At 41.6% G+C, this 24,444-nt stretch overlaps 1 protein-coding gene, 1 long non-coding RNA gene and 1 other non-coding gene across 3 annotated transcripts in view; 1 reads left to right on the top strand and 2 right to left on the bottom strand.

The window, feature by feature from the left end:
• Positions 1 to 19,839, top strand: part of fkbp5 (FKBP prolyl isomerase 5) — a 32,241-nt gene extending 12,402 nt beyond the window's left edge. The window contains exons 2-5 of the mRNA NM_001141081.2: positions 2,441 to 2,573; positions 3,728 to 3,872; positions 19,158 to 19,300; positions 19,570 to 19,839. Of these exons, the coding sequence (NP_001134553.1) occupies positions 2,469 to 2,573; positions 3,728 to 3,872; positions 19,158 to 19,300; positions 19,570 to 19,764 (588 nt within the window). The 5' untranslated portion in view covers positions 2,441 to 2,468 and the 3' untranslated portion in view covers positions 19,765 to 19,839. The remainder of the gene's footprint in view (positions 1 to 2,440; positions 2,574 to 3,727; positions 3,873 to 19,157; positions 19,301 to 19,569) is intronic.
• Positions 8,042 to 16,886, bottom strand: LOC123729646 (uncharacterized). The gene is made up of 2 exons (XR_014382192.1): positions 11,518 to 16,886; positions 8,042 to 11,080 (listed from the first exon to the last, which is right to left on the bottom strand). It is a non-coding gene; the product is annotated as an uncharacterized LOC123729646 (transcript).
• Positions 19,796 to 21,530, bottom strand: LOC145862638 (uncharacterized). The gene is made up of 2 exons (XR_014382193.1): positions 21,342 to 21,530; positions 19,796 to 20,148 (listed from the first exon to the last, which is right to left on the bottom strand). It is a non-coding gene; the product is annotated as an uncharacterized LOC145862638 (long non-coding RNA).
• Positions 21,531 to 24,444: the final 2,914 nt, after the last annotated feature.

Below are 24,444 nucleotides of genomic sequence, written 5' to 3' on the forward strand. Positions count from 1 at the left end.
TGTCAGTTCTCTTGCGTTCATTGCACGCAGAGTCAGGGTATATGCAACAGTTTGGGCCGCCTGGCTTGTTGCGAACTAATTTGCCAGAATTTTACGTAATTATGACATAACATTGAAGGTTGTGCAATGTAACAGGAATATTTAGACTTAGGGATGCCACCCATTAGATAAAATACGGAACGGTTCCGTATTTCACTGAAAAAAAATACGTTTTTGTTTTCGAGATGATAGTTTCCGGATTCTACCATATTAATGACCTAAGGCTCGTATTTCTGTGTGTTTATTATATTATAATTAAGTCTATGCTTTGATATTTGATAGAGCAGTCTGACTGAGCGGTGGTAGGCACCAGCAGGCTCGTAAGCATTCATTCAAACAGCACTTTCGTGCGTTTTGCCAGCAGCCCTTCGCAATTCTTCAAGCATTGCACTGTTTATGACTTCAAGCCTATCAACTCCCAAGATTGGGCTGGTGTAACCGATGTGAAATGGCTAGCTAGTTATCCGGGTGCACGCTAATAGCGTTTCAAACGTCACTCGCTCTGAGACTTGGAGTAGTTGTTCCCCTTGCTCTGCATATGTAACACTGCTTCGAGGGTGGCTGTTGTCGATGTGTTCCTGGTTTGAGCCCAGGTACTTGTGAGGAGAGGGACGGAAGCTATACTGTTACACTGGCAATGCTAAAGTGCCTATAAGAACATCCAATAGTCAAAGGTATATGAAATACAAATCGTATAGAGAGAAATAGTCCTATAATTCCTATAATAACTACAACCTAAAACTTCTTACCTGGGAATATTGAAGACTCATGTTAAAAGGAACCACCAGCTTTCATATGTTCTCATGTTCTGAGCAAGGAACTTAAACGTTAGCTTTTTTACAGGTCACATATTGCACTTTTACTTTTTTCTCCAACACTTTGTTTTTGCATTATTTAAACCAAATTGAACATGTTTCATTATTTATTTGAGGCTAAATTGATAGTATTTATGTATTATATTAAGTTAATATAAGTGTTCATTCAGTATTGTTGTAATTGTCATTATATATATATATATATATATATATATATATATATATATATATATATATATATATATATATATATATATATATATATATATAAAAAAAATCTGCAGATTAATCGGTATCGGCTTTTTTGGCCCTCCAATAATTGGTATCGGTATCGGCATTGAAAAATCATAATCGGTCGACCTCTAGTTAACATGATGTATTGTGGTTTGAGAGTTACAACTCATGAAGGCTGCCATTGAAAGACATCAGGATAATATTATATGTTAGCTCATCATCAGAAAGTTCTTTTGGCTCTTCAACGGCGTCCCAAGAACGCACTGTGCAGCATCACAAAGATTGACTGCACTGTTGCACCATCATCTCTCATATTTCATTCATCAGGGGCCAGTTTTCAGAATGAAGTAGAAACAAAAATAATTTTATTTGACCATGGAAGAAAAAGAGCTACTGTGTAAATCGCTTACCACATTGCAGTTTTGATTGAATTTAACCTTTTGGCATTGTCAATAGTGAATGTGGGCATAGTATACTGCAATGAAACAGCATAGATACTGTACATGAAGACCTACAGATGTAAGATCTTAATTTGATCACCTTGTTGCAGGAGAACTTTCCTGCAATGCAGAACATTTTTAACTTGTCATGTATTTGGGGTTTAAAAAGGCGTCTGGAGTTTGTAATTTCCACTTTGAAATTTCAGACTTGATTTTCCCTTATGAAAAAAGGTATCATCCCCTACAATTAATTATAATCCACATAATAATTTTGCATTTCCTGTTGCTGCCGGATTATTTTCCTGATGTAGTAAACTGACTCAAATTAAGATGCTACATGTGTACGTTTTCTGGCGCCTTGACATTAGTATGGTGGTATGACTGCAGCAAGTTAACACGATGTACCATGAGGTAACACGGTGTACCATGAGTTAACACGATGTACTGTGGGCTGGGAGATAAGGCAGCCATTGAGGCACTTTCTATAGCTCATCATCAGAAAACATGTTTGGCTCTTCAATGACAACAGTCTCCCAAGAACGTACTGTGCTGCATGCCTCACAAAGAGGGATGGCGCAGAGTTTATTCTTCGTTAGTCTGCACCTCTACATACATTTTTGGGTGTGCGTCAGCTCATGCATTTTATCAGAATGAAGAAGAAACAGAGTTGAGATGTTAGAAGCGCCATTCCCTGACTCACATGATGTCAGAGATACTGTATAATATAGTTAACAATGTACCTACCTAAAGGTCATATGAATATCAATGATTACAGTTAAAGTGAGATTCAGGTGGTTCTGAAAGGCCTGTCTACTGGTGGCTTTGTGTATTGGTGGGGTTTTGTGAGTGTGTTATTACATTTGTGCGTATCCCAGTTTTAACAATGTTTGTGTGTGTGACTTTTTTGTGCAGGTTTAGAGTGGCAGTCCCAGGTGCAGATATGACCACAGATAAGGACCAGTCCAAGGATGACCAGTCTCCTGCTGTGGTCTTTGCCGTTAAGGGCATTGACGTCACTCCTAACAAAGACGAGGGAGTTCGCAAGGTAGGCTTTAACCTGATCCCACCATCCTCTGTAAAGGACAAACTCTGACTTGACATAAAGGAGCGCAGCTCAAATTATTATTAGGATTCGGCTCTACTTTTCATACTCTGCGTTGCTTATCATTCCATAAACATGCTTTGTTGGTTATGAAAGGAATCTCTTCAGTGTTAGGATGTGTTGTACTGTTGACATCCTCTTTTAAGCCAGGCCTGAAGCACACACACAATGTGTTCCCTTTGGCATGGTATTCAGAGAGACGTCAGAGATACTCTTCTTTCATAATTCTGTCACCACTCAAGTGTTCCTTTGTTTTGAGCACATCCTCCTGTCCAGGAGTTACCTCTAAACGTGGCAGCAAGAACAGAGCACGGCAAGAAATGCATAACTGTTAGGATTAAAAATACTAGTAGGGGTAAATGAAAGATAAATATTTCACATTAATAAAATCATATCGTATAAAAAAAAATCCCGACAGCTGTGATGGAAACAGGACGTTTCGGTACAACTGTATGAATGCCGATAGATAATTTGTTAATTTGACATTGTGTGATCTTTTTGTGTCTGTAAAATAAGTTATGCGAGAAATGGTGGTGGACCGCTTTTATGCACAAATATTGATATAATAACAATCATATCGAAGTAAACTTGGAGTCACGCGATGCTATGGTGTGTGGTCCTCCTACTACAACTCGGGAAACCTTGCAGTTTATTAGGCTACAGATAAAATAAGTTATGATGAACTTCAGTGTGGTGAAAGTGCACAGTGATCTTGATGCTCCATTCCAATAAATATCAAGGGTCTTATTCTGTGACATGATGATCGATGCTTGGCTGCCATTTGACAAATAAAAATGATATGGAAACACATTGAACTTTAGATTTGTATTTGGTACATGAAAACTTGTGCAAAAAATGTCATTTTGAGGGCACTACGTCATCACGCAGTGATTTTTATCCGCAACAAGTCCAATTGGTGGAAACACACCACATGTAAGAAAATGCGCATATTTTTTTAATGCAGATTCTAGAATATTTGCATGAAAATCTTTCGCCAATTAGATGGAAACCTGGGTACTGTCTAGCTATAGAAAACAAATACTAACTAGCATGCTGAGCTGAGATGATCTTAGGGCTGACATCTGTTCTTTGTACAGGTGGTGAAAAACCAGGGAGAGGATGGGGACAGACCCATGATTGGGGACAAGGTAGCAGTGCACTACACTGGCAAACTAATCAATGGGAAGAAGTTTGACTCCAGTATGGACCGCAAGAAACCCTTCATCTTCAATCTGGGAAAAGGTATGTTAGAGTCTTCCTCTTCCTTCCAGTACATCTCAGTACCTTTTAGCTGAAGATGACCGTTATCAAGATCTACAGATGTACATATAGCTTTTACATCAGGTAATACTTTATATTAAGGTCCCTTAATAAACCATTTATAAACAGTTAGTAAAGTGTTCATTTGCCATTTATTAATAATTTTTCCTACATTTGTAAATGTCAATATGCAATCTCTAAATAGTCATTTATGCATTTATAAACACTTTTTAATTATTTATTAAAGGTTTATAAGATATTGAATATGGTGTTTGATCATAGCATGCTCACAATTTGTTCATGATCAATAATGTACTACTAATGTACTTATAAACCAGTTATAAAGGCGTTATTGTGGCTCAGTTGGTTGAGCATGGCGCTTGCTACGCCAAGGTTTTTGGGTTCGATTCCCACAGGGGCCCAGTATAAAAAATAAAAAATGATGCACTCTACTCTAAGTCGCTCTGGATAAGAGCGTCTGCTAAATGACTAAAATGTAAAAAATCTAATCGTTAACTCGCAAGACTATTTATAAGGAATTTATTAATGATTGATTAATGGTTTTTAAAGACAAGATGGTGCCGACAGAGAGGGTCGCCTTGCTTCTAGTCCTTAGGAAACTATGCAGTATTTAGTTTCTTATGTATTATTTCTTACATTGTTAGCCCAGAAAATCTTAAGTGTTATTACAAACAGCCGGGAAGAAATATTGGATATCAGATCGACATCAACTCACCAACATTACGACCAGGAATACGACTTTCCCGAAGCGGATCCTTTGTTCGCACCACCACCCAGGACATTTGATCTGATTCCAGAGGCCGACCCAAAACAACATCGCCGCAGAAGAGGTAGACGGAGCGGCCTTCTGGTCAGACTTCAGAGGCGTGGACACCACCCACCGCTTCCGAGTATATAACAAGGTAGACTAAATTAGATTTACATTTTACATTTCAGCCATTTAGCAGACGCTCTTATCCAGAGCGACTTACAGTAGTGAATGCATACATTTCATACATTTTTTTAATAAAAAAAATAATAATTCTCCCACAACCCTGGAATTGCAAACACCATGCTCTACCAACTGAGCCACATGGGACCTAGGGCAAGGGTTGCTTTCCAGAGAGACATCAGGGATTGTAACATACTCTGTTTCACGGAAACATGGCTTTCTCGGGATATGTTGTCGGAGTCGGAACAGCCACTGGGATTCTTTATGCGTCGCGCCGACAGAAATAAATAACTCTCTGGGAAGAAGGGCGGGGGTGTATGCTTCATGATTAACGACTCATGGTGTAATCATAAAAACATACAGGAACTCAAGTCCTTTTGTTCACCTGACATAGGTTATTGTCACCGCCATGTATATCCCCCCCTTAAGCCGATACCATGACGGCCCTCAAGGAACTTCACTGGAAACCATATATCCTGAGGCTGCATTTATTGTAGCTGGGGATTTTAACAAAGCAAATTTGAGAACAAGGCTACCTAAATTCTATCAGAATATTGACTGTAGCACTTGTGCAGGCAATATACTGGATCACTGTTACTCTAACTTCCGTGATGCATACAAGTCTCTCCCCCGCCCTCCTTTCGGCAAATCTGACCATGACTCCATTTTACTTCTATATGCAGAAACTCAAACAGGATGTACCTGTGACAAGAACTATTCAACGCTGGTCTGACCAATCGGAATCCACGCTTCAATATTGTTTTGATCACGCGGACTGGGACATGATCCGGATAGCCTCAGAGAATTATATTGGTTTGTACGCTGATTCAGTGAGTGAGTTTATAAGGAAGTGCATTGGAGATGTGGATAGATGGCGGCATTCACGCAAAACTGAAAGCGTGAACCACCGGATTTAAACATGGAAAGATGACTGGGAATATGGCCAAAAAAACAGTGTAGTTGTTCCCTCTGCAAGGAAATCAAACAAGCGAAATGTCGGTATAGGGACAAAGTGGAGTCGCAATTCAACGGCTCAGACACGAGACGTATGTGGCAGAGTCTACAGGCAATCACGGACTACAAAAAGGAAAAACCAGCCACGTCATGGACACTGACGTCTTGCTTCCAGACAAACTATCAAATCAAATCAAATGTATTTATATAGCCCTTCTTACATCAGCTGATATATCAAAGTGCTGTACAGAAACCCAGCCTAAAACCCCAAACAGCAAGCAATGCAGGTGTAGAAGCACGGTGGCTAGGAAAAACTCCCTAGAAAGGCCAAAACCTAGGAAGAAACCTAGAGAGGAACCAGGCTATGAGGGGTGGCCAGTCCTCTTCTGGCTGTGCCCGGGTGGAGATTATAACAGAACATGGCCAAGATGTTCACCTTCTAACTAAACTAAACACCTTCTTTGCCTACTTTGAGGATAATACAGTGCCACCGACATGGCCTGCAACTGTGGCCTCTCCCTCTCCGTGGCCGATATGAGTAAGTCATTTAAAACGTGTTAACCCTCGCAAGGCTGCCGGCCCAGACGGCATCCCTAGCCGGGTCCTCAGAGCATGCACAGACCAGCTGGCTGGTGTGTTTAACCTCAATCTCTCCCTATCCCAGTCTGCTGTCCCCACATGCTTCAAGATGGCCACCATTGTTCCTGTTCCCAAGAAGGCAAAGGTAAACTGATCTAAATGACTATCGCCCCGTAGCACTCATCATGAAGTGCACCTTACCTGCCACCCTAGACCAACTTCAATTTGCATACCGCCCCAATAGGTCCACAGACGATGCAATCGCCATCACACTGTGCACTGCCCTATCCCATCTGGACAAGAGGAATACCTATGTAAGAATGCTGTTCATTGACTACAGCTCAGCATTCAACACCATAGTACCCTCCAATCTCATCATTAAGCTTGAGGCCCTGGGTCAACGCCGCCCTGTGCAATTGGATCCTGGACTTCCTGATGGGCCACCCCCACTTCGCGCATCCTCAACACTGGGGCCTCACAAGGGTGCTTGCTCAGCCCCCTCCTGTACTCCCTGTTCACCCATGACTGCATGGCCATGCACGCCTCCAACTCAATCATCAAATTTGCAGATGAAACAACAGTAGTAGGTTTGATCACCAACAACGAGACAGCCTATAGGGAGGAGGTGAGGGCACTCAACGTCAACAAAACAAAGGAGATGATCGTGGACTTCAGGAAACAGCAGTCGACGGGACAGCAGTGGAGAAGGTGGAAAGTTTTAAGTTCCTCGGCGTACACATCACTGACAAACTGAAATGGTCCACCCACACAGACAGTGTGGTGAAGAAGGCGCAACAGTGCCTCTTTAACCATAGGAGGCTGAAGAAATTTGGCTTGTCACCCTCAAACTTTTACAGATGCACAATTGAGAGCGTCCTGTCGGGCTGTATCACCGCCTGGTACAGCAACTGAACCGCCACAGCCGCAGGGCTCTCCAGGAGGGTGGTGTGGTCTGCACAACACATCACCGGGGGCAAACTACCTGCCCTCCAGGACACCTACAGCACCCGTTGTCACAGGAAGGCCAAAAAGATAATCAAGAATAACAACAACCCGAGCCACTGCCTGTTCACCCTGCTTACCATCCAGAAGGTGAGGCCAGTACAGGTGCATCAAAGCTGGGACAGAGAGATTGAAAAACAGCTTCTATCTCAAGGCCATCAGACTGTTAAACAGCCGTCACTAACACAGAGAGGCTGCTGCCTACATACAGACTTGAAATCATTGGCCACTCTAATAAATAGATCACTAGTCACTTTAATAATGTTAACATATCTTGCATTACTCATCCCATATGTATATACACTATTTTTATACCATCTATTGCATCTTGCCTATGCCGCTCGATCATCGCTCATCCATATATTTATATGTTTAAATTCTTATTCCATCGCTTAGATTTGTGTGTATTAGGTAGCTGTGGAATTGTTAGATTACTTGTTAGGTATTACTGCACTGTTGGAAATAGAAGCACAAACATTTCGCTACACTCGCAATAACATCTGTTAACCATGTGTATGTGACCAATAAAATTTGATTTGACGGTTTGTCTCCCCATTCATATACAGTGCTTTCAGAAAGTATTCATACCCCTTGACTTATTCCACATTGTGTTGTGTTACAGCCTGAATTCAAAACCCATCTACACACAACATCACAGAATGTATTATTTTTTTAATGCAAATTTATTGAAAATGAAATACAGAAAAAAACGAATTTACATATGTATTCACACCCGAGACAAAACTTTGTAGAAGCGCCTGTGGTAGCGATTGCAACTGTGAGTCTTTCTGGATACGTCTCTAAGAGCTTTCCACACCTGGATTTTGCAAAATTTTCCCATTATTCTTTAAAAAAATGTATTCAAGCTCTGTTAAATTGGTTGATAAACATTGCTCAACCATTTCAGGTCTTGCCATAGATGCTTAAAAATATGGAGCGTGGTACTCAAATTTTTTCAATATTACTTTTGTGCCTTCTTGCAATCAGGATGCATGTTTTAAAAATATTTGTATTCTGTACAGGCTTCCTTCTTTTCATTCGGTAATTTAGGTTAGTATTGTGGAGTAACTATAATGTTGTTGACCCATCCTCAGTGTTCTATCACAGCCATTACATTTTGTAACTGTCACGAGTGTTGCCGTGTTGAATGGACCAAACTGCAGACGGAATGTGGATACTCATCTTTTTAATATATAAGAGCAAAGCATCCACAGGAAAAACAATAATTACTGCTAACAGGCTACGTACAAACAAAAGACTAGCAGTGTTAGCACAACCACCCACAAACCCAAGTGACAAACATACTCCTAAATATATGACTCCCAATCAGGAACAACGATCCCCAGCTGTTCCTGATTAGGAGTCACAAGACTAACACAGAAACAGACATACTCGACAACACATACAGACTTCTTCTGCCACGTCCTGACCAAAATACTACACCACTACTCCCTCTGCTGGTCAGGACGTGACAGTAACTGTTTTAAAGTCGTCATTGGCCTCATGGTAAAATCCCTGAGCGGTTTCCTTCTCTGGCAAATGAGTTAGGAAGGACGGCTGTATCTTTGTAGTGACTGGGTGTATTGATATACCATCCAAAGTGTAATTAATAACTTCACCATGCTCAAAGGGATATTCAATGTCTACTTTTTTATTTTACCCATCTACCAATAGGTGCCCTTCTTTGCGAGGCATTGGAAAACCTCCCTGGTCTTTGTGGTTGAATCTGTGTTTAAAATGTAATGTTCGACTGAGGGACCTTACAGATAATTGTATGTGTGGTGTACAGAGATGAGGCAGTCATTCAAAAATCATGTTTTAACACTATTAATGCAACTTATTATGTGTCTTGTTAAGTGAATTTCTACTCCTAAACAAATTTAGGCTTGCCATAAAGGGGGTTGAATACTTATTGACTCAGGCATTAACACAACAAAACGTGGAAAAATTCAAGGGGTTGTGAATACTTTTTGAAGGCACTGTACATATTTATAAATGTATATATATGTCATGAATGGGATATTTATTAATTGTTAATGAGTGCATTTGAAGAGCATTTGAACTATAGTCCCATTTGGTATTCATGTAATAATAAGGAATTCCCCTCGACTATGCCCACAAACTGGGGAAAACAAGCATTCTTTCTCGTTGACCCCCACTGTGAAAGACCCACCTTCGTTGTAGATTTTTGTTATACAGAAATAACAAAACATGCTGAAAGGCTGCTGTGTTGTTCAATGTACATGTAACCAGGTCAAAAATCCTGACTTGCGGTTCGCAATGCTCCCACGTAGGGAAGTCAAACCTGCGAGAAGAGCACTGTGGCTTCACGCTATTTGGTGTGTAAGAGTTGGAAATTGTGGGGACCCGTTGTCCAAGTAGGCTACACGTAGCGATGCGTGTGGAAAACATTTAATCACAGGTAAGACATCTACATGTAGTTTTGTAATTGACTAAAGCAAGCAGACAAGAAGAAAATTGGTTTGAAAAAGGTCAGGTTTTTGCTGTGAGCCAATGGGATAATTTAATTTATAATTATAATTAATAACCAAGGTACCTTGGGTTGTTTTCCCCACAGGCGGGTGGGGCCTCAATGTTCTATTTAATACCGACTGGGACTATATCCAACACATTCGTTTTTTTTTATCAGAAATTATATTAAAATGGTATTATTTTGTGTTATTTTATTGTGTTACTATTTCCTTTTTTATTTATTAATTTTGTTACTTTTTAGCTGCATTGTTGGGAAAGGCTTAAGCAATTCTTCGATCGGGTTCTAGTCCGATCGAACACTCAAGGACATTCAGAGACTTGTCCCGAAGCCACTGCTGCGTTGTCTTGGCTGTATGCTTAGGGTCATTGTCGTGTTGGAAAGTGAACCTTCGCCCCAGTCTTAGGTCCTGAGCGCTCTGGAGCAGGTTTTGATCAAAGATCTCTCTGTACTTTGCTTCGTTCATTGTTCCCTCAATCCTGACTATATCCAAAAACATCCCGACAGCATTTGTATGTATTTTTTACCTTTATTTAACTAGGCAAGCCAGTTAAGAACAAATTCTTATTTTCAATTACAGCCTAGGAACTGCCTTGTTCAGGGGCAGAACGACAGATTTTTACCTTGTCAGCTCGGGGATTCGATCTTGCAACCAACGCTCTAACCACTAGGCTACCTGCCACCACAGCATGATGCTGCCACCTCCATGCTTCACCATAGGGATGGTGCCAGGTTTCCTCCAGACGTGACGCTTGGCATTCAGGCCAAAGAGTTCAATCTTGATATCATCAGACCAGAGAATCTTATTTCTCATGGTCTGAGAGTCATTAGGTGCCTTTTGGCAAACTCCAAGCGGACTGTCATGTGTCTTTTACTGAGGAGTGGCTTCCGCCTGGCCACTCTACCATAAAGGCCTGATTGGTGGAGTGCTGCAGACATGGTTGTTCTTCTGGAACATTCTCCCATCTCCACAGAGGAACTCTGGAGCTCTGTCAGAGTGACCATCTGGTTCTTGGTCACCTCCCTGACCAAGGCCCTTCTCCCACGATTGCTCAGTTTGGCAGGGCGGCCATCTTTAGGAAGAGTCTTTATTCTGCCCTGGAATTGCGTTCCCGTGCAGAATTAGACAGATAGCTAACAACTAAGTCTTCAATAAAACTCCCAAGGCGTGACTTTTCTTGAACGGATATATTGAAAACGTTTGTTGTGAAACTGCAAAATACAGAACATAATATACTTTAGTATTCAATTCACATTGACATACTGTAGCTGTACATTATACATTTCAAATTGAAGTTGCATAAATACAGAGCACCTGCCAAGAAACCATGTATCTGGCATGATGCCAAACTATATAGCTAATTACCATATGAGTAGCAACTAGCCAACTCTTTTCATTACTCTAATAATGTGAAAACACATCTGTTCAGTAACAAAGCATATTACACTAGAAACAGTAACAAAAGTACAGTATTGTATGTTTTACAATTTGTTTACATGACGCACGAGCAAACTAATACAGCTGACTGGCATACATGAAAGGCAAGGCAATTTGCGTGAGTAAATGCAACCAACTAATATTGATAAGTTAGCAATTTTATCAATAAACAATATTATCATCACTAGCAATATGCTTGAATTGAACTTACAAACAAATATTTTCAGTGGCTGAAGCGTGACAAGTAATAGCTGCACAGAAAGAACTGCGCCATAGCGTTGTTTTTAACTGCTTCTGCTTGCAGAAGGACTACTCTGCTCTACTTCCTGATTCTGTGCAGTCTTTCTAAGTACCAGAAAGCTTCACTAGGGGGCAGTAAACACCATGGAACACAGTGATAGTCCATCTTAACCACTATAATAAAATATGTTACCTTCTACAGGATGGCAATACACTCCCCGCCTGGTGTAATGAAATTGTGCCACTATGAAATAAAACATGTATCAAGAAACAAATAATGTTTCTTTAAAAAAATATATTTTGTCTCTAGGATGCTTCAGAAAGAAGAACAACGATCTCTGAGATTGGTCTCAGAAACACCTTAGCAGTCCTTGTGTGACAATTTTTAGTTCTACTTTCCTTACCTTTTTGTCAGTACTGGGAAAGGTTTTGACCAAATGCCAGACTGGCCAGTCATTTCTGTGCGCCTGACTGTCTTTCAATAAGACAACATCTCCTACTTTTACGTTAGGCTTTTCTGCATCTCTGCAGTGTTGTCAGGTACTCCTGTCTCCACCTTTTCCAAAAGGTGTCAGCGAGACACTGGACTTGCTTCCACTGTTTTCCATGAAGGTCGTTCATGTGGAAGTATCCCGAAGGGGCTTAGGTAGCGCTGGTCTTTTGTGTGAGTAACATTGAGGGTGTGAGAAGGGCAGGCATGTCAGGGTCGGTTGACACTGACACAAGGGTTCTCGCATTGATTATTGCCATAACTTCAGACGGAAGAGTGCCCAAGACCTCATGCGTGAGACGAGTGGAGCCTTTCTGAAACAACATAGCATCTAGGATACGTCTGGCAACCCCAATGGGTCTCTCCCAAGAACCACCCATATGAGGCGAGTGTGGGGGATTAAATATCCAAGTACATCCCTTGTCTGTGAGGTATTTAGTCAGTTCTGAGTCATTTGTGTTGATTCCCAGTTCCCTGCAGGCACTTATAAAGTCTGTACCTTTATCAGAGCATAGCACTTTTGCTGGACCACGGATGGAGAAAAAAAACCGCCTCAGCGTGTTGATGAAGCTGGATGTGGACATGGATTTGATGAGCTCAATATGGACTGCTCTAGTAGACATACATGTAAAGAGTACCACCCAGTGCTTGGAGTATGCACTACCACCTTTAGTGCGATGAGTTATGACATTCCATGGTCCATAGTCCAACACTGGTGAATGGTGGCTCAGATGTGAGTCTGTCTGCAGGCAAGTCAGCCATCTTTTGGTCAACTAACCTTCCTCTAACTTTGCGGCAGGTGACACACTTGTGGATGACACCAGAGACCAGACGTTTGCTCCCAATAATACAGAACCCTGCTGCTGGAATAGCTCCATCTGAAAAATGATGGCCCTGGTGAGCCACTTGCTTGTGATAATGTCTTACCAGCAGAGTGGTGCGTCTGTGGGATGATAAGAGGATGTTTTTCATCTTGTGACATGTTGGCAGAGGATAAGCGGCCTCCCACCCTCAGCAACCCATCCTCATCAATCACTGGGTTCAGTTTGAGTGTTGTCAAGGTTGTCGTAGGGTAAAGTGGACCAAGACGCAGCGGGGAAATGTGTACTCATCTTCTTTTTATTTAAACAGACAAAGAAGATAAACCAAAATAAATACGTACACAACGACTAATAACAGGCCGGTAAGGCACCAAAGCTATACCCAGCACAATCTCCCACAAAAAAAACTCATGAAAACAAACTCCTACTTATAGGACCTTCAATCAGAAGCAACGATAACCAGCTGCTTCCAATTGAAGGTCCAACCCCAATAAACTAAACATAGAAATAGACTAGACTAGATGGAAATACACTAACATAGAACAGTGCCCAAAAACCCCGGAATACATAAATCAAACACACCACTAAACACACAACCACCCCGAACCACATAAAACAAATACCCTCTGCCACGTCCTGACCAAACTACAATAACAAATAACCCCTATTACTGGTCAGGACGTGACAAGTGTATTTTGTTTTGGGAACTCTTTTCCTTTTTCAAGGCATTTTAATTCCTCTTTAAAGGCTTCATGTTGCACACAATGAATGATTGCGGTTTTGGCTTGTGACAACTCACTTGTAGGAGGATGGGAGCGTCTGGGTCTACAGCTGGAATTTTGTCCACCACTGATTGCAGATGGGAATGATGATCCCTTCCCTGTGGCTCAGTTGGTAGAGCATGGTGTTTGCAACGCCAGCATGGTGTGTGCAACGCCAGGGTTGTGGGTTTGATTCCCACGGGTGGCCAGTACAAAAAGAAAATATATACAAAAAAAATGCATGAAATGAAACGTATGCATTCACTACTGTAAGTCGCTCTGGATAAGAGTGTCTGATAAATGACTAAAATGTAAATGTAAATGATGCGCAATGTCAGGGGAGGGAATCTCCATCCTATTGTCTGGCATCATTTCACACTCTATCAGAGTAGGGAGAGTGAGCTGCATGTGTCTGTCTATAGACTCCACCATGAAGTTAATGGCTCTCCTGCCTGAAGTCTCTGTTAGCCCAGAACAGGTCTTCATGATTTGTGGAGCAGAGTTGTCATTGATGTTGAAGAGATTGAAAAACTCTGTCTTGGCCAGAGATTTGTTGCTCTGCTCATCGAGCACTACATACATTTTGACAGCTTTCTCTCTTTTCCCAGCTGGATAAGCTTTGACTAGGCATATTTTTTAACATGATCTTGGATTGGCTACCTCAACACAGATCTTAGTACACTTTTTAGTGACTGATGGAAGAGCATTTTCACCTTGCTTCCCGCCATGCTCTTTCTCTGCTGTAGCGGTGTCTGCAGTTGGAGGGGCTGGGCCTGGATGCAGAGCAGCAAGATGTCTGTTGCTGTCACAATCAGAACACTTGATTGACACCTTACAGTCTTTAGCTCTGTGCTGAGTTGACCCACAACATCGGAAACAAATGCCATTCTCTTTGAGATATGATTTGCGCTCATCTAGAGTTTTGTATCTAAACCCTCGACACCTTTTAAGAGGATGAGGCTTGTCATGTATTGGGCAGTGATGGTCAGGGCTTTCAACCTTTGTCTTACTGGGTTTGGTTTGTGGTCTGAGGGCTCAGATGACATGTCTGTTTTGTATACAGTCACAGGTGTCTTGCTGCTATACCTGACAGGTATCTCCCTTTTCGTAGACACCTGGGTAGTTGAGGGTGAAACTTGGGTTGTTTCTAGTTTTCGCCTGGTTCCTGATGAATCTCGAGAAGAACGAGAATGGTGGGACTACTATCCGATAGTCCTCCTTGTATTTGGATCCCTGTGCTATCCATTTGTCTTGTAAACTGAATGGAAGTTTCTCTACTATAGGGTTTACCCGCCGAGATGTGTCCAGATAAACGAGGCCTGGAAGCTACCCTTATACTTTAGCACACTCCAGTTCGAGAAGAAGGTCTCCCAGTTCTCTTAGCTTGTGATTGTCTTTGTTAGACAGTTTTGGAAAATCAATTTTCTTCAACAGTGCATTCTCGGTCACTTCGGGTGTACCATAGCACTCTTCTAGTCGTTGCCAGACCACGTTAAGCTCTGCTGTTGCGTTGAGAATATGGACAGATCTAATTCTCTTTGCTTGCTCAGACGACTCTGCCCCTAGCCACTTGGTAATTAGATCTAACTCTTCCCTGGCTGATAAATTCAAGTTTCTGGTCGCATTGAGAAAGGATGCTTTCCATGCCCAATAATTTTCAGGGCGATCATCAAACTTCAGGAGTCCGGAACTCACCATCTCATGGCACAGTTGGTACTTGGTGAGGTCTGATGCCACTTGTGACTCAGGGAAACTGTTTGTGTGTGTCTGGAAGTGGGCTTGTTTTCCATTTCCACCATGCTGCTGTTCATTTCTTTTGAACGGACTGTCTCTGCTCATGCTCCTTTGTTTGCTACTTTCTGGATTGTGGCGTGTAGCTGGGTCAACACTAAGCTCTTGTGTCTCTACTTCAAATGGCAGTTCAGCAAAGTAGGGCCTAGCATGTTGTTGCACATACTCACAAGTACGTTGGACTGGACTTAAGGGCTGTGGCCCTGTGTCTAGTTCTTTGCGAAGATCCCTGCGTTCTGATCCTACAGCTGTTTCAAAGGCTGCAGCTTCAGCCAACGCAACATCAGCTGCTCTCTCAACTTGGAGAACATATACACTTGCATTGAGGCCAGCCTTTTGCTTCAACAAGCTGGCCTCTAGTTCCGCCTTTAGTTCCATCACAGAAGCTTCCTTTTCCGCATAGTGCGTGCACAAGTCTCCTCCGTTCGCCTTGGCACGTGCTTTGATGGCTGCAGAACTCGCCGTTGAGGATCTGCTTGACTGTTTTGATGACCTTGATGACCTTGATCTTGTAGACTGAGACTTGGTCCCAATGTGCTGAAGAGGCTCCTCCATCTCTCTCTGTCAAACACTTGGCTCTGGTTGTTGCATCGTAGACTGCTGGTCTTCCCTAGGATCAGAGGCTTTGTTGGCTGATGAACACAGAATCATGACCACCATGTGCGGTTACTCTTGTGCTTGAGTCCGCCGTGAGAATCTTTTTTCACTATTCTGCCCTGGAATTGCATTCCCATGCAAAACTAGACAGATAGCTAACAACTAAGTCTTCAATAAAACTACCAAGACTTTCCTTGAACGGATATATTGAAAACATTTATGTTGTGAAACTGCAAAATGCAGAAAACACTATGCTCTAGTATTCAATTCACATTGACATACTGTAGCTGTACATTATACTGTAATGAAACAGGTAGCGAGCAGGTCTCGAACACTCGACCTTCTAGCCCAAAGTCCAGCACGCTATCCACTGTGCCGCAAAAGCATGCTCAAGCGGCAGAGTCGATATCCGCGCTTATAAACCCAGGGTCGTTACACTACATTTCAAGTTGAAGTTGCATAAATACAAAACAATTGCCAATGAACCATGTATCTGGCATGATGCCAAACTAGATAGCTAATTACCGTATGAGTAGCAACTTGCCAACTCTTTTCATTACTCTAATAATGTGAAAACACCTCTGTTCAGTAACAAAGCATATTACACTAGAAACAGTAACAAAAGTACAGTATTGTATGTTTTACAATTCGTTTACATGACGCACGAGAAAACTAATACAGCTGACTGGCATACATGAAAGGCAAGACAATTTGCGTGAGTAAATACAACCAACTAACATTGATAAGTTAGCAATTTTATCAATAAACAATATTATCATCACTAGCAATATGCTTGAATTGAACTTACAAACAAATATTTTCAGAGGCTGAAGCGTGACAAAAAATAGCTGCGCTGAAAGAACTGCACCCTAGCGTTGTTTTTAACGGCTTCTCTGCGTGCAGAATGACTATTCTACTCTACTTCCTGTTTCTGTGCAGTCTTTTTAAGTACCAGAAATCTCCACTAGGGGCGATAAGCACAATGGAACACAATGAAAGTTCATCTTAACCACTATAAAGTGCATCTTAACCACTATAATAAAGTGTTCCAAACTTCTTCCATTTGATAATGATGGAGGCCACTGTGTTCTTGGGGAGATTCAATGCTGCAGAAATGTTTTGGTACCCTGCCCCAGATCTGTGCCTCTACACAATCCTGTCTCGGCGCTCTACGGACTATTGCTTCGACTTCATGGCTTGATTTTTGCTCTGACATGCACTGTCAACTGTGGGACATTATATAGACAGGTGTGTGCCTTACCAAATCATGTCCAAACTATTGAATTTACCACAGGTGGACTCCAATCAAGTTGTAGAAACATCTCAAGGATGATCAATGGAAACAGGATGAACCTGAGCTCAAATTCGAGTCTCATAGCAAAGGGTCTGAATACTTTTGTAAATAAGGTATTTCTGTTTATATTTCTAATAATGCAAGCATTTCTAAAAATGTGTTTTTCACTTTGTCATTATGGGGAAAAAATCTATTTAATCCATTTTAGAATGAAGCTGTAATGTAACAAAATGTGGAAAAAGTCAAGGGGTCTGAATACTTTCTGAATGCACTGTTAAATCTAGAATTGGCTTCCTGTTTCGCAACAAAGCATCCTTCACTCATGCTGCCAAACATACCCTCGTAAAACTGACCATCCTACCGATCCTCGACTTTGGCGATGTCATTTACAAAATAGCCTCCAATACCCTACTCAATAAACTGGATGCAGTCTATCACCGTGCCATCCGTTTTGTCACCAAAGCCCCATATACTACCCACCACTGCGACCTGTACGCTCTCGTTGGCTGGCCCTCGCTTCATACTCTTCGCCAAACCCACTGGCTCCAAGTCATCTACAAGACCCTGCTAAGTAAAGTCCCCCCTTATCTCAGCTCACTGGTCACCATAGCAGCACCCATCTGTGGCACGCGCTCCAGCAGGTATATCTCTCTGGTCACCCCCAAAACCAATACCTCCTTTGGCCGTCTCTCCTTCCAGTTCTCTGCTGCCAATGACTGGAACGAACTACAAAAATCTCTGAAACTGGAAACACTTATCTCCCTCACTAGCTTTAAGCACCAGCTGTCAGAGCAGCTCACAGATCACTGCACCTGTACATAGTCCATCTATAATTTAGCCCAAATAACTACCACTTCCCCTACTGTATTTATTTATTCATTTATTTTTGCTCCTTTGCACCCCATTATTTATATTTCTACTTTGCACTTTCTTCCACTACAAATCACATTGTATATAGACCTATTTTTTTCTACTGTATTATTGACTGTATGTTTGTTTTACTCCATGTGTAACTCTGTGTTGTTGTATGTTGTCGAACTGCTTTGCTTTATCTTGGCCAGGTCGCAATTGTAAATGAGAACTTGTTCTCAACTTGCCTACCTGGTTAAATAAAGGTGAAAAATAAAAAAATGGTGAGTCAAACAATTCATTTTTGACCTAGATAGTTTGTGTGTATGTATTGATATGTAGGCTGCGAGTGCCTTTAAAAAAACAAAACAATGTTTATGTAGTTCTGTCCTTGAGCTGTTGTCTATTGATGTTCTGTATTATGTCATGTTTCATGTTTTATGTGGACCCCAGGAAGATTAGCTGATGCTTTTGCAACAGCTAATAGGGATCCTAATAATATACCAAAAATAATCAACCATTAACAAATGCCTTATAAATAATCTTATGAGTTGACAATAACTCCTTTAGAACTGGTGTATAAGTACATTAGTAATACATTATTAATAATTTACAAATTGTGAACATACAATGATGAAACACCTTACTAATTCTTATAAATCATTAACACATTATTTAAAATAGTGTTTATGTATGTGTAAATTACTATTTAGAGATTTCTTATCGACATGAACAAATATAGGAATAATGATTAATACTTGATAAGTAAACTCTATACAAACTTATAAATGGTTTATTAAGGGACTTTAATATAAATTGTTACCCTACCATCATACTTACATCTCAAAGTGTGGCATGTGTTTGACATCTGTGTGTGTTGGGGGAGGGAGTGTGGATGGTGGGTTGTGGTAACACATCTTATTCACCTGCCGTATTAATCGCCTATATGTCACTGCATATGTAGCCTACATCTGTTCATCATGTCTCTTCTCATATATCACTCCACAGGTCAGGTGATTAAGGGCTTGGATATTGGTGTGTCCTCTATGCAGAGAGGAGAGGTGTGCATGCTCCTCTGCAAACCAGAATATGCTTATGGTTCAGCTGGATGCCCCCCCAAAATACCTCCCAATGCCATGCTACAGTTTGAGGTAGGTAAAGCAGAGTGGTTTCCAATGTGATGGTGGTATATGGGCCTTCATATGCACATACAGTAGCAGGTTTCCCCTATACTGTATTCTGACTGTGGATTGTCCTCGATTCTCTCTCGGCATTGTGAACAAAACACATAAATAACACTGTCTCTGTCATAATTTTCATCATTATGGAATCTTATGGTTACTGTTGTAGTAAAATGTGCCAACAAATGGACGTGATGTGATGTTTTTTCTGTTCTTACGTGTCTCTTCACTTCCTTTAGGTGGAGCTGCTGAGCTTCAAAGGGGAGGTGCTGACGGACGATGGCGGCATCACGAGGAGGATAAAGGTCAAAGGGGAGGGTTATAATAGTCCCAATGATGGATCAACTGTCCACGGTGAGGCAGACCTACCTTCTCTCTATCACATTCATTGTGATCTCATTAACTGTGAACTTGGTGATCAATATTTGTATTGATTTTGGTACAAAGGCTTTGTCTCACATTGACTGTGATCAACATTTTATTGATTATTGTACAGTCTCAAACAACACAAAAAAACAGTGAACAATCAAACCTACATTATGTTTGTTATCTGAAGTAAAATAATAATATTTTCCATTAAAAAAAATCTGTATATTTTCAATTGCATTCCTGTATTCCACAGTGCACCTGGAGGGTCGCTGTGGAGAGCGTCTGTTTGACTCCAGGAATGTGCACTTCGTTGTGGGCGAGTCAGAGGACATGGGTGTTCCTCTGGGTGTAGACAGGGCCATGGAGAAGATGCAGAAAGGAGAGTGCTGCATGCTCTACTTAAAACCCAAGTAAGGGCCTTTACTCTACTTCCTGTCGCTGAAGTGGACCTGTTGCAACACAAAGTAGATATGCTTACTCAGTCACATCAGCAATGATTTGTAACCTTGAACAAGCATCTCTATAGAAACATATTGAAATAATGTACGCCTTTCATGGAACAGGTGTGTGTCAGAAATAATCAGCCATACAATACTCTCGCTCTTGTTTTTTGTAGGTATGGCTTTGGGAAAGATGGTAGAGCACAGCATAAGATTGGACCAAACTCAGACCTGATGTATGAAGTGACTCTAAATGACTTTGAGAAGGTGCGTTCGACTTGCTGGATTAGATAGGGTAAAAAGAACGTGTTCAAGTATCCTATTAGTGTCCCTGGAAGATACCAACAGATTGCTTTTATTTGAGCTGGTGGAGTTTAGACAATGAGGGTCTCAGTTAGATATTGCATGATGGCAGAGTGACCCTGGAGAAAATAATTGGAAGAAACAGGCATAATCTCATTGAAAGTCACCTTCAAATCTCCATCTCTGAAACTGATAACAGTATGTTTTTTCAAGGCCGTCTCTGAAACTGATAACAGTATGTTTTCTTTTCAAGGCCTTCTCTGAAACTGATAACAGTATGCTTTCTTTTCAAGGCCAAAGAATCCTGGGAATTGGATCTAAAGGAGAAACTGGATTTGTCTGCTAGAGCCAAACAGAAAGGGACCCAATATTACAAGGTATAGTGCACCATCTCTGTCTTTCAAACAATAGACATAATATAATGGCCATTGGATGCATCTGTGTATGAATATTTTAGCTAGTAATGCACCGATATGACATTTTTGGCCGATACCGATATCCAATATTTTCCTTGCAAAAAGAAACCGATACTGATAACCGATAATGATAAATTTTAGCAGCCTTTTAAGCATTCTAGTACAGTTAAATAGTGAAAACACACACACATGGATGCAGCGGTCTAAGGCACTGCATCTCAGTCTCAGTCCCTGGTTCGAATCCAGGCGTTATCACATCCGGCCGTGATTGGGAGTCCCATAGGGCGGCGCACAATTGGCCCAGCGTCGTCCGGGTTTGGCCGGGGTAAGCTCTCATTGTAAATATAAATTTTTTCTAAACTGACTTGCCTAGTTAAATAAAGGTTACACACACACCACACTGACCAAAAAGTTATTTTCTTGGCATTTACTTATGTCCCCTTTACCAGTAAAACATAATCAAATCCTATTTCTTTCACTTACTTGCTTTGCTGTTTCGTTGTTCATATGTTCAGTCGTTTCATTCTCAACCAGGATTTCTATGGAACGCCGTTTGGGTCTTTGCATGTTATTTGACGTTTCAAATAAGCTTGTTGACCAATCAGGACCTGAATATGACTGCACGTCACATAATAATTTAACGCGCTCATTCGTTTTTTACGTAGTTATTACACATTGATTACACGCACTCGTATTTTATATGTCACAACGATTCATCGATAGGTATGCTATGATGCTGGTAAAGTTGTCTCGCGCACCTACAGTGCTGGTCATAAAAAAAGCTAGCTAGCTCATGGACGCAAACAATGTTTTTCCCAAAGAACATAGCAAAACTACATCATCTGTTTCATTAGCTATAGTTAGCTAACTAACTATATAGCTAGTTGTCATAATCTAAAATAACCCTCATTTATAAGACAGTTCTTATTTGATTAATGGTGGTCGTACCCATCTATGTGAAGCTAGCCACAATAAGGATTAGCCACAATAGTGGACTTTGCGGTTAGCCTTCAAAATAAAAGAATGTAATTGATAGTGATTCAAATGCATACAAATAGTAGAATTATACCATCATTGAATAGATCATGCTTAACGAGGTTGGAATGTTGTAATATAAAATCAACAAAAGACAATACTTTGTTAATTTGACAAAAATCTGTTGAAATCACACTGGATGTATTACACTTCAGAATTGCATTGGGGGTGTAGCTCAGTTGGTAGAGCATGGTGTTTGCAACACCAGGGTTGTGGGTTTGATTCCCACGGGGGACCAGTACGGAGAAAGAAAAATGTATGAAATGTATGCATTCACTACTGTAAGTCGCTCTGGATAAGAGAGTCTGCTAAATGACGTAAATGTAAAAAATGGGAATACATATTTCACTGTATACCCTTACCTATGGATTGTGGATCAATGGCATGGGGTATCAGTCTACTCAGTGACACTCAGAGAGAACATTAGCATCGTAGCCCTTATTGCACGACTCTGAAACAACTGTGAATTGCGCTGCATTTATCGTCAAAATATGTGTGTTGAACACTATTCCCGAGGAAAAACAATAATGTGTGGATGTTTTGGAGTCAGATAACTCTGAGGAGGACACTGGGAAAAAATATACACTGCTCGAAAAAATAAAGGGAACACTTAAACAACACAATGTAACTCCAAGTCAATCACACTTCTGTGAAATCAAACTGTCCACTTAGGAAGCAACACTGATTGACAATAAATTTCACATGCTGTTGTGCAAATGGAATAGACAACAGGTGGAAATTATAGGCAATTAGCAAGACACCCCCAATAAAGGAGTGGTTCTGCAGGTGGGGACCACAGACCACTTCTCAGTTCCTATGCTTCCTGGCTGATGTTTTGGTCACTTTTGAATGCTGGCGGTGCTTTTACTCTAGTGGTAGCATGAGACGGAGTCTACAACCCACACAAGTGGCTCAGATAGTGCAGCTCATCCAGGATGGCACATCAATGCGAGCTGTGGCAAGAAGGTTTGCTGTGTCTGTCAGCGTAGTGTCCAGAGCATGGAGGCGCTACCAGGAGACAGGCCAGTACATCAGGAGACGTGGAGGAGGCCGTAGGAGGGCAACAACCCAGCAGCAGGACCGCTACCTCCGCCTTTGTGCAAGGAGGAGCAGAAGGAGCACTGCCAGAGCCCTGGAAAATGATCTCCAGCAGGCCAAAAATGTGCATGTGTCTGCTCAAACGGTCAGAAACAGACTCCATGAGCGTGGTATGAGGGCCCGACGTCCACAGGTGGGGGTTGTGCTTACAGCTCAACACCGTGCAGGACGTTTGGCATTTGCCAGAGAACACCAAGATTGGCAAATTTGCCACTGGCACCCTGTGCTCTTCACAGATGAAAGCAGGTTCACACTGAGCACGTGACAGACGTGACAGAGTCTGGAGACGCCGTGGAGAACGTTCTGCTTCCTGCAACATCCTCCAGCATGACCGGTTTGGCGGTGGGTCAGTCATGGTGTGGAGTGGCATTTCTTTGGGGGGCCGCACAGCCCTCCATGTGCTCGCCAGAGGTAGCCTGACTGCCATTAGGTACCGAGATGAGGTCCTCAGACCCCTTGTGAGACCATATGCTGGTGCGGTTGGCCCTGGGTTCCTCCTAATGCAAGATAATGCTAGACCTCATGTGGCTGGAGTGTGTCAGCAGTTCCTGCAAGAGGAAGGCATTGATGCTATGGACTGGCCCGCCCGTTCCCCAGACCTGAATCCAATTGAGCACATCTGGGACATCATGTCTCGCTCCATCCACCAATGCCACGTTGCACCACAGACTGTCCAGGAGTTGGCGGATGCTTTAGTCCAGGTCTGGGAGGAGATCCCTCAGGAGACCATCTGCCACCTCATCAGGAGCATGCCCAGGCGTTGTAGGGAGGTCATACAGGCACGTGGAGGCCACACACACTACTGAGCCTCACTTTGAATTGTTTTAAAGACATTACATCAAAGTTGGATCAGCCTATAGTGTGGTTTTCCACTTTAATTTTGAGTGTGACTCCAAATCCAGACCTCCATGGGTTGATAAATTGGATTTCCATTGATTATTTTTGTGTGATTTTGTTGTCAGCACATTCAACTATGTAAAGAAAAAAGTATTTAATAAGATTATTTCATTCATTCAGATCTAGGATGTGTTATTTTAGTGTTCCCTTTATTTTTTTGAGCAGTGTATATATATATATATATACATACACACACACACACACAGTACCAGTCAAAAGTTTGGACACACCAACTCATTCAAGGGTTTTTCTTTATTTTTTACTATTTTTTACATTGTAGAATAATAGTGAAGACATCAAAAGTATGAAATAACACATGTGGAATAACCATGTAGTTACCAAAAAAGTGTTAAACAAATCAAAATATATTTTAGATTTTAGATTCTCCAAAGTAGCCACCCTTTGCCTTGATGACATCATTGCACACTCTTGGCATTCTCTCAACCAGCTTCATGAGGAATGCTTTTCCAACAGTCTTGACGGAGTTCCCAAATATGCTGAGCTCTTGTTGATTGCTTTTCCTTCACTCTGCGGTACAACTCATCCCAAACCATCT

The sequence above is a fragment of the Salmo salar genome, chromosome 22, assembly GCF_965601325.2.
Source record: "Salmo salar chromosome 22, fSalSal1, whole genome shotgun sequence".
Classification (NCBI taxonomy): Eukaryota; Metazoa; Chordata; class Actinopteri; order Salmoniformes; family Salmonidae; genus Salmo; species Salmo salar.